An 11129-nucleotide genomic window follows, 5' to 3' on the forward strand; every position below is an offset into this window, starting at 1 on the left:
TACATGAGCACAGAGAAACAATACAGACATATATAGAAACACACACAGTGCACTGTCTTTTTAAAAATGCCATCACAGTATACCAATTATACTATCACGTTTTTCAACTTAAAGGTTTTTGATTCTTTGAAGTTGGAATGCCCCCATAACCATGCCACTGAACTCTGCGTGAGGCTGTTTTCACTTGGGGCATCCCAGAGGGGGCCAAGTGAGAGCCCTCCCCGCCCCAAGGGACCCAGCCCCGGCAGCCGACCTCCACTACCCAACTGCCACCACGCGCCAGGCCGCTTTCCACACACTTGGGCTGAGCCTCACACATGAGTGAACATATTCCTGGACACATCCTAAGACACTCCCTACCCATTTTCCATAATGACCGCACAGTTGATGGGGTTCAGACAGTAGGCAACAAATCATAGAGGGAATTATCTATAGAGAGAGAGAGCCCAGCAAGCTACCGAGAGTATCCCACTTGCAAGAGTCTGGCAAGCTATCCGTGGCGTATTCAATATGCCAAAAACAGTAACAATAACAGGTCTCATTCCCCTGACCCTGAAAGAGCCTCCAATACGTTGGGAAAAGACGAGTAAAGAGAGGCTGCTAAAATCTCAGGGCTGGGACAAATGGAGACATTACTGGCACCTGCTCGAGCAAACTGATGAACAACAGGATGACAGTGAGACAGTGAAAGTTGGAATATATTTTACTATAATGAAAGTTAAAGAGTAAAATGTAGGTTAAGTTGTGAAATGACTTTTCAAAATGGAAGGAAATAAACTGCTGAAAATTTTATCCACTACCATTTCAGTGTGTGAATTACTCAACATAATGACTCAATTTTCAGAGGAAAACCTCAGTAAAGTGAATCACAGGAGAGTGGTTTGAGCACATAAATGCTCCAAATGGCTTTTGAAGAGTTTATAGAGTTAAAAAAAAGTAATTTTCCGTCTCTCCCATAAAAATACATAAAATTCTCTTCAAAAATATACATACACACAAAACATCAAAGACAGAGTGATAGTTTAGCAGGTAGGTCGCTTGCCTTGCATATGACTGACCCAGGTTCGATCCCCAGCATCCCATATGGTCTCCTGAGCCCACCAGGACTGATTCTCGTGTGCAGAGCCAGGAGTAAGCCTACCACAAGGTGTGACAAAATATATATAAAAATACATTCACACCGTGTGGAAAACTCCTTACTTTTTCAATCTAAAGTATGCTGATGCTCTGTTTGTTGGTAACACAGGATTATAAGGATCAGCATGCATGCCTTTGGTGTAGCATTCAATGGCATCATCATATTTTCCTTGTTTGAAGTATTTATTGCCCTATAAAAAGCACAAGTCAGTTATATAGTGGCACAAAATTCCAGAGTTCTTTTCTTCAGTATCAGGCTTCTCTAACTCACTGGCTGTCTGATCAAGGCTAACAAGAAAGAAAACTAAGCAAAATCATCATTTTACAAGAGCTTAAACTCATTAGATAATCATTTCTTGGGTACAACCTAAAGGAGCCGCTGGCCCAAAAATGAAATACTCAGCTTGATAAACTCGTCACTGACAGTAACAGCTTACTGTTTAGTCAAAGAAAGTTATAAAAGAAAATTTACTCTAAGAGATTTCCACCATTTTGAAAAGCAAAATGACTAGTTTAACAAACAATCAGACTCCCTCAGGGAGAGTCCTCCAAAACCAAACCGAAGATGAACTATAAAATAGGGGACTGAAACATAATATTCATGACGAAGCTCAAACGCCAATTTTGAGTTAACTTCAGTCCACGACTAACAGTCCTGAATAATTTTCTAAGTCCTAAGCACTTCATGCACTAATATTCACTTATGTATTTCTTAATGTTCACTTTATGGTCATAATCCACTGAGATTTAATAATAAAATTGAGCTTATTTTACAACTGGAGAAAGAAAAGGCACAAGTGACCCAAAAGCCTTTTCCCATACCAGGTCCCATTCCCCTAGCCACTAAGCCATCCTGCTGCCTACCAGACCCTGGATTGTTTTGAAGAAAGAAATCTTGGGATCCACGTTTTACACAGCTTTCGCCTCTGAAGGAAAACAAAGCAACCTAGAGAATACCTTTTCTTTTAAAGCAAGAGCCGTTTGTGAGTCTACGTGAATTCCATCTTCTTCTGACTCTGATTCTGGAGACACAGAATCCCGAGTACTGTCTTCTTTGTCAAGCTCATCCAGGACACTGTCCTGCAATCACAAGAATCATGCCCATCATCAGACGACTTAAAAATAAAGACAAACTCAAACAAAAAAGGAGAGATGGTCCTGGAATGTGTTAATTCAACAGAACACTAACGAATGAAAACACACAAAAAACTGAGGTCCAAAGGATGGTTCTGAGTGACTGAGTGCCAGTCTGGCAAGACCAGGCCACGTGTCCGGGCTGGTGCTGTCCTGGTGGCTCTGCTGTTTGGCGCCCACAGCCGCGCAAAACTGAAGCCTGTGAAGCACCCACAGCCAGGAGTGGCCCCCAGGAAGCCCGTCCACGCTCACCACCAAGAATGTGCACAACTGAGGGAACTGACACCCAGCAAACACCTCAGTTGAGTGTGTGAGGGCCACAGGGAGCGGTGCAGGCCACACAAACACGGCAGCCAAGCATGAGGGTCGCGGCGTGCTATGCAGCGCCCACCGCACCACAAACAACAGGACAAGCACCACACCCAAACGCGCGATTCCTGGTCGTCATCATAACCAAAGGGAAGAGGGAAAATGAAAACTGATTATGGTCAGTGTGGAATGTTGGAGTTCCTCCCCACATCCGCCTGGGTTTCCTCTGGGCATTCTGGCTTCCGTCCATACCCTACCGATACGCAGTGGTCCCAACAGGAGCAGAGTATCAGAGCACCCAGCAACACGGGCATTTGGTGCAGGGCTGCTTTCCACCTGGTGCCTGAGTTGCTGGGATAGGCGCTAGTTACCGTGACCTTGGAACTATAATTGGTCGGCTGGATATGAACGATTACAAGGAACTGTCTAATACTAGAGGTGTTGAGTGATCAGCTGATACTGTGACTGATAAGAAAAAGTGGTTTTGGTCTCCGCTTCCATTCTTGTAGAGTTCCTAAAACCCTTGGAATTTCCTGATGAGAACAAAAGGTGTCTTTTGCTATATTGGAGAAAATGACCCTGAGACAGTACCTGAGACAGGCAGCTAGTTGTCAGAACTGGAACCTTAAGTCCCATCTCTCTAATTATCAGAATCAAAGGCTTAGAATCAGTGATTTAATCAACTGTGCCTATGGAAAGAGGCCTCCATAAATCACTCAGCTCAGTGATTTTTTTTTTGAGGACACACCCAGCTTATACTCAAGACTAATCCTGGCTCTGTGCTCAGAGATCCATCCTGGCAGGCGTGGGGGACCATCTGTGACGCCGCAGATCAAACCCAGGTCAGTCGGGTGGAAGGCAAGCGCCCTCCCTGCTGGACTATTGCTCCAGTCCCAGGCCTCCATAACTTCTGAAAAGGGTAAGATTCAGGTAACTTCCAGGTTGGCTCAGGAGAGGGGAGACTGGAGTGCTGAGACAGCATGGAAATCCCTTGACCTTTTTCCATGCCCTGCCCAGTGGCACGCCTCTAGCTGGCTTCTTATGAGTTATCCTCATAAAAGAAAGACCCTCTTAACTTAGGCACCGTGATTTACCAAGCTGTGATAACAGAGTCTAAGGCATCCAAAGTTCTAACCCAAAGCCATCACCTGGGCCAGTGCCTCTCCATCAACATCCCTCTCCCCACCCACCTCAAGCAATACTCTTTGGAATAAACACAGAATTCAGTCCGTGAGATGCTCTAGCAAATAAACTCAACTGAGAAGAAATCCTGACACTGACGGGCTGCAGGTGCCATTAGCAGATGCCCTGGGAAGGGCGCCCCAAGCTGCAGGCGCAAGTAACATGGCACACGGAGGGCGATCTTTGGGCAGAGGCTTCAAACTCGGGAATCTGAGGTCACATCTGAGTAGACAGGATCAGGACTGGGCTGAACTAGAGAACACCAAGTTTGATAGTGTGGGAAGGAAACTCCCACACATTAGAATGTGGAGGAGAATCAAAACCTACCAAGAAATTAGCAACAGCAAACTCCTACATATGGTCCCTAATTCACTATTCTGTTCCCTAAAGTCTAAAGCTGAGGACAGTGTCCCTCATTTTGTCCTACTTTGTTTAGACTTATAGATGTGATAAGAGAAATACCTGAGGGCTTATCGGAGGACCCTGACTGCCAGGATTCAAGGATGACTAGACTTTGAGATGTGTGCCTCAAGCAGCCAGCCTACAAGAAATGCATTGTTCTAGAACCCACCCGTTTGCAACCCACCTTTTCTTTCTCCTTGCTCTTCTGCTATTAAAAATCCCTCTTGTGGGCTCAAAGAGATAGTACAGCAGGTAAGGTGCTTCCCTGGCATGTTCCAAACCAGGTTTGATCCCACATACGGTCGCCCAAGTCTCTTCAGGAGTGATCCCTCAGTGCAGAGCCAGGGGTAAGCCCAAAAACTTAAATAAGAATAATAATAAACTTGTATCATATTAAAATGGGCTGGAGCGATAGCACAGCGGTAGGGCATTTGCCTTGCGCACAGCCAGCCTGGCTGAGCCGGGTTCGATTCCTCCACCCCTCTCAGAGAGCCCGGCAAGCTACCGAGAGTATCTCACCCACACGGCAAAGCCTGGCAAGCTCCCCGTGACGTATTCAGTATGCCAAACACAGTAACAACAAGTCTCACGATGGGAGACGTTACTGGGCCAACTCGAGCAAATCAATGAACAAAGGGAGGACAGTGCTGCCATGCTACAGTGCTTTTACAAATGTGAAAAAAAAAGTTTCTGGGACACCCCCAGCGCAGCTCAGGGCTTCTTTTGGCTTGGTACTCTGGGATCATTCCTGGTCACACTTGCAGACTATATGCAATAGTAGGGCTCCAACCCAGGTCAGTCACATGCGAGGCAAGCACCAGACCCACTGTACTATCTCTCTAGCCACAAACATTATCCTTTATCTTACATCTTCTTGAGGAACACAGCTCCTTATCTAAACAAAAACCCTGATCCTTATATAAACAATTGTTTGCATTTAATAACATCATTTTAATTATTTGTAAGTAAAAAAGGGTACAATAAAATCTGCTTAGACTCACTGTATGAACATTAAAAGATGGACTGAAATTTAACTATGTGTTTAGGAGGATGACTATAAACATACCACCAGCCTACCACTTTAAATCCACATTTGTCCAACCCTACTGTGCTGACATATATGAAAATTAACGACCGTACGTCAATAAAGCAGTTGCGCAGATTTGAACATTTGAAGGAAATGGTAAAGAAATATCAGTATCTTAAAGGATAACGGAAATGACTTTAGCAACCAAGGCAGCCACGACACTGGCCACACAACGTGTCATGATCACTGTGTTGAATGAATTAACAGCTATACAGAAAACATCTAAGAAATCATCTTAGATGATGATTTTCACTAAGGAGTATTATAAGAAGATACTAACCTCTGACAAGGAAAAGACACAAACACTGAAAGCAGACTAGATGATTCATACTAAAAATGGTATGTTCTGAATTTATTTCCAGAGAAATTCATTCAAAACCAAAAATTAACTTCTCTAATACTAGAATCATACTAAAGTAGATGGGGACTATTTAAATAACTGCAACTCCCTCATATAGTTGATTGGTCTTGATTCAATAAGAAAAATACAATGGGGTCAGAGAGAATCCAGAGGGCAGGTACCCACTTTGCACAGGACCAACTAAGGGGTAATCCTGGCACTGCAGACTGGACTCACCTCGCACCCCAGCACTGCCTGGCATTATCCTGCGAACAGAGCCAGGAGGAAGCCCTCATCACAGCGAGGTAGCACTGTAGCACTGTCCTGCTGTTCATCGATTTGCTCAAGCAGGCCCAGTAACGTCCCCATTGTGAAACTTGTTGTTACTGTGTTTGGCATGTCGAATACGCCACGGGCAGCTAGCCAGGCTTTGCCCTGCGAGCGAGATACTCTCGGTAGCTTGCCGGGCTCTCTGAGAGGGGCGGAGGAATCGAACCTGGGTCAGCCGAATTGGCCGCGTTCAAGGTAAACGCCCTACCGCTGTGCTATCGCTCGAACCCCACAGCTAGGTATGGCCCAAAAACCAGTAAAAGAAAAATGAAAAATACCACTACCTTGGAAAACTGGCAGGATCTTACAGAGCTTCTGCATATATAAAATGACTCTGAAAATCCCCTCCAGGTGCTTCTTTCATCAAAACACCAAACTGGATTCAATCCCTGGCATCCTATCTGGTCCCCCACGCCCTGCCAGGAGCTTTCCCTGAGCAGAGCCAGATCTGAGCACTGCAGGTTGTGGTCCTAAAGTGCACTTCCCCCCACCCCCCAAGAAAAACCCCATGAATTATCAGTATTAATATCAAACTGGCTCTTATCATTAAGTACAGCAAGAAAATATAGTCATTTAGGTGCTCTTTTTAAGGACCATTTCTACTTTACATATATATGAGATCCGTGATTCATAACGACGATGGCCTCCCATGAACATAATTCAACATTACACTCCTCCCAGGATTCACCTCCCTCCCAAGCCCACACTCCATCACTCAACTGTGTAGGTCAGCTCCCCCTTGGCTACCTTCAGCCCTTGGTTGCTACCTCGCTTTTTCGCCCCCATTTTGAGCCACACCAGCAGCGCTGAGGTTTTACTCCTGGCTCTGCACTCAGGGGTGACTCCCAGCGGGTTCTGGGGACCATAACCCAGAGGAGTCGTGCGGTCCGCTCCCCCCTGCCATGTAGCTTTAAGCTCACCTATGAGAGAGATCATTCTGTATCTAATGTTCCTTTTTTTGTTTTGCTTTTTTCATTTTTCTTGTTTTTCTTTTGGTCTTGGGGCCATACTCTGTGGTGCTCAGGGATCACCTGTGGCGAGCTCGAGGGACCATATGTGGTGCCAGGTTGCTGAATCCATGCAAGGCACACTCCTCACCTCCGGTACCACCTTTCTGTCCCTCCCTCTTTCCTTCCGACTTCACGCAGCATCATGTCTTCTAGATCCACCCGGGTGCTGCAAATGGCATGACTCTGTTCTTTCTTAGAGTTAAATGCCCATCAGAATGACAGTAGGAGCTAGTTACATTTTTATACAATACAGTACATTAATGGCATTCAATATGCATAATTATTTGATACATACTACATATACAATCCATATTTTAAGCTATTTACCCCGTGAGAATTATCAGTCTATTAGCCATTCATGACTCCTAACAAGTCTTAATATACTAAAACATTTGACACTTTTTTAAATTCAATCACCATGAAATAGTTACAAAGTTGTTCATGATTGGGTTTCAGACAGACAAGGCCCCAGTCAAGACCTGTCCCTTCACCAGTGTACAAATCCTGCCACCACTGTCCCAGTTTCCCTGCCCCCATGGGTGAGTGTTTGAATGTGGATGTGAGAGTGCCTGTGTGTCTCTTCTCTTTCAGGCACTGTGGTCTGCAACGCTGTTGCTCAAAGGTTATGATATATAAACACTTTACCTCCCTGCAGCACTCAGTTCTGGTCCCGAGTGATCATTCCCAACGATCACTGTCACTGTGGTCCCTTCTCTAGCCTAACTGCCCTCGCCCACGACTTATGGCAAAATTCTACCAGGCACCGGTCTTCCTGGCCCTCGTTCCTTTATCTTTGGATATTATTCTCATACTACTTTTTTAAATATCCCACAAATACACATTTAAAACTTTTAAAATAAAACTTCTGGAATGTTGACAAGGAAGCAAGTCACTTCAATTTTACTATTTTACAAAACCCTTTAAAAACCATGCTTTATTTAAAAACGAACAGCATTGCCGAATGCAATACAGGGACATCATTTACCTCTTCAGGAACCCCATTCTGTCTTCTGAGTTCCATATCCTTTTGCTTAATGTCTTTTTCCCAATGTTCTAAATCTCTCATAAAATCTTGTAATTCTTCTGTATTTTGTTTCACTTGAAGTTGCAATTCAATTGCTTTACTTGTTGAAGTCATTATGGTTTGTAGAGCTTTGACCAACCAACCTACGATAAAAATGGAATAGAGTGAGAGAGAGTATAGCAGTTTAGGAGCCTGTCTTACACCTGGCTGACCTATTTTGTTCCCTGGCACCCCATAATGGTCTCCCAAGCCACCCAGGAGCCAGGAGTGATTCCTGAGCAAAGAGTTGGTAATAATCCCTAAGTATAGCTGGATTGACCCCAAAAAAACAAAATAGGAGAGAGAGGGGGGAAACAGAATTTGGTTTATTTTTCTAAACCTATCTAATAAATTCTTTACTGGGTCATAAACGGCCAAGGCAGATAAAAGAGGGCCTAAAATATGCTGAAAACAACTTACACTACTAAATAAATCAATCAACATTTGCAAAAGGAAAAAAAATTGTTTAAAACATTCGGACATTGCTGTGGGGCTGGAGCAATAGCACAGCGGGTAGGGCGTTTGCCTTGCACACGGCCGACCCAGGTTCGATTCCCAACATCCCATAGGGTCCCCTGAGCACTGCCAGGAGTAATTCCTGATTGTAGAGCCAGGAGTAACCCCTGTGCATCATCGGGTGTGACCCAAAAAGCAAACAAACAAACAAACAAACAACACCATTTGGACATCCCTACAATGTAACAGGAATGAAAAGTAATGAAGAAAACACTGAAATCAGCAAGCACACACTGGCTGCTCACCTCAAATTCAAAATCACGTCCTAATAACCCATTACTCTTTTTTTTTAACGCTGAACTCCTGTGACTGGCTCTATATACAGGGTCAAAGATGCAAAAGAAGTTGGACAAAGTCCCTTACTTGGTAATGAAAGCAAAATTTTAACAAAATCACACAAGGCATGGTTTCTCATTCTTGGGGTGAGATCTATCTCGGGCCAAATAAAGGACAGGCAAAAATTAGCTGGCTATGATGGCGACCTCAAAAATCCCCCGAGACACTGAAATGTTTGCCCAGGGTTAAAAAGTGATTGGACAAGTGGTTAACACGAAGTGGCAGGTTGAGTGAGGAACTAGTTAGAGTGCTGGGAGAGAAGACGCCAATGCCAACATCTTGAAATGCCAGTCTGCGACACCTTACCTACAGCTCTAAAGCCACGAGAAAGCACCAAGATGTAAAATAAAAGGGAACTTTATTCTTCATATTGACAATGACAGAGGAGCTTGAGTGCTGAAGACATGGGGTGTGTGATTGTCAGTAACATGGTATCAAAAGTTTGGTCGAGCTGAGTCTGGCTTGAGGGAGGGGCCGTGGGTGAGGGGGTAGTTGTTAGGAATATGGTATCAAAACTTTGCTCTGGCTGAGCCGGGCTGGAACTTGAACTTTTCCTCTTAGAGTACACACTGGTCACCTGAGACCATCTGCCCATCTTGGCACACTTTGTCACACTTGCCACTTTCGTCCAGTGAATACTACAGGCAGAACTAAGTGGAAACGTGGAACTGATAATACCGAGTATCGCTTGTGTGCCAGGGGGCCAAGCTCTTGCCAGTGTATTTAGTGTGGTCAGAACCCCATCTCCGGGGAAATGATAGAAAGGGTAAACCACGTTCCTGTAAATGCACAAAAAAACTTAAGAGCCAGGGGTTTGGACTCACTCGGGGCCGGAGCAATAGTGCACTGGGATGGGCACTTCCTTGCACGTGCTGACCCAGGTTTGATCCCCGCATCCCATATGGTCCCCTGAGTACTCCCAAGTGTGATTCCTGACTGCAGAGTGAGGAGTAAGCCCTGAACACAGCTAGGTGTGGCCCCCAAGACAACTAACTGGACTCGCTGGCTCTGTAGTCTTAGTCAATGCATTCCACTACCTTCATAGCACCCCTCTTGAAGAGCCCAGCAGACTACCAAGAGTATCCAGCAGGGCCTGGCAAGCTCCCCGGGGCATATTCAATACGCCAGAAACAGTAACGACAAGTCTCACAACTTGTTGAGACGTTACTGGTGCCCGCTTGAGCAAACTGATGAACAACAGGAGGGCAGTGCTACAGGGCCACAGAGCAGCTTGAGAACACAGAACTCAGTCTTTAGATATTCTGGTTTGGGAGCCTGATGAGTCAGGAATCACAATTTTGGGAGGGGAGGGAAGCAGGGGGATGCTTCGTCCCACCCAATGTTGCTCAGGCGTGACCCCCAGCAGTCTTGAGGACCATGCGTGACGCTGAGAATTCTGTGTTCTGCAGCATGCTAGGCAGGTGCCTTAGCTACTGTACCATCTCTCTGGCCCAGGAATCATTAAAACAGGGTTTCACAACTTCAAACTGTACTACAAAGCAGTAGTAAGGAAAACAGCATGGTACTGGAACAAAAGCAGAACCACAGATCAGTGGACGAGGGTTGAATGTCCTTAAACACACCCTCAAGTATATGATCATATACTTATCTTCGATAAGGGAGCAAGAAATGTGAAGTGAAGCAAGGAAAGCCTCTTTAACAAATGGTGTTGGCAAAACTGGACAACTACACACAAAAAAGTAGGCTCTGACCACTACCTAACACCATGCACAAAAATCAGATCAAATTTATTAAAGACCTAAACATCAGACCAGAATCCATCAGGTACATTGAAGAAAAGGTCGACAAAACCCTCCACGACACTGAAGGTAAAGGTATCTTTAAGAACGAAACACCACTGACCGAGCAAGTGGAAACAGAGATAAACAAATGGGACTATCTTAAACTAACAAGCTTCTACACCAAGAGAACCAGTGACTAAAATACAAAGACAGTATACAGAATGGGAAAGGATAGTCATCCAATACCCCTCAGACAAGGGGTTAGTATCAAGGATATACAAGGCACTGGTTGAACTCTACAAGAAAAAAACATCCAATCCCATGAGAAAATGGGGTGATGAAATGAACAGAAACTTCCCCAAAGAAGAAACCCGAACGGCACATGAAAAAATGCTCTTCATCACTAACCATCAGCGAGATACAGATCAAAACAATGAGATATCATCTTACACCACAAAGACTGTCACACATCCTCCCCCCCAAAAAAAAAATAAAAGCAACAAGTGTTGGCATAGATGTAGGGAGGAGATTCTTCTTCGCT

At 44.8% G+C, this 11129-nt stretch overlaps 1 protein-coding gene across 1 annotated transcript; it reads right to left on the reverse strand.

The window, feature by feature from the left end:
* Positions 1-1196: 1196 nt before the first annotated feature.
* LOC130027246 (RNA polymerase II-associated protein 3-like) lies at positions 1197-8094 on the reverse strand. Its single transcript, XM_056117914.1, has 3 exons — positions 7917-8094; positions 2095-2217; positions 1197-1328 (listed from the first exon to the last, which is right to left on the reverse strand). The coding sequence occupies exons 1-3, from the start codon at positions 8067-8069 to the stop codon at positions 1197-1199; spliced, it is 408 nt and encodes a 135-aa protein (XP_055973889.1). The 5' UTR covers positions 8070-8094.
* Positions 8095-11129: the final 3035 nt, after the last annotated feature.

This window comes from Sorex fumeus, unplaced genomic scaffold, assembly GCF_029834395.1.
Source record: "Sorex fumeus unplaced genomic scaffold, SorFum_2.1 ptg000036l, whole genome shotgun sequence".
Lineage (NCBI taxonomy): Eukaryota > Metazoa > Chordata > Mammalia > Eulipotyphla > Soricidae > Sorex > Sorex fumeus.

Coding starts and splice junctions, on each gene's coding strand:
- LOC130027246 (XM_056117914.1), bottom strand. CDS start 8,069: ATGACTTCAACAAGTAAAGCAATTGAATTGCAACTTCAAGTGAAACAA. Junction 2,218..7,916: donor AGAATGGGGTTCCTGAAGAG/GTAAATGATGTC, acceptor TTGTGATTGCAG/GACAGTGTCCTGGATGAGCT. Junction 1,329..2,094: donor CTCTTGCTTTAAAAGAAAAG/GTATTCTCTAGG, acceptor TGCTTTTTATAG/GGCAATAAATACTTCAAACA.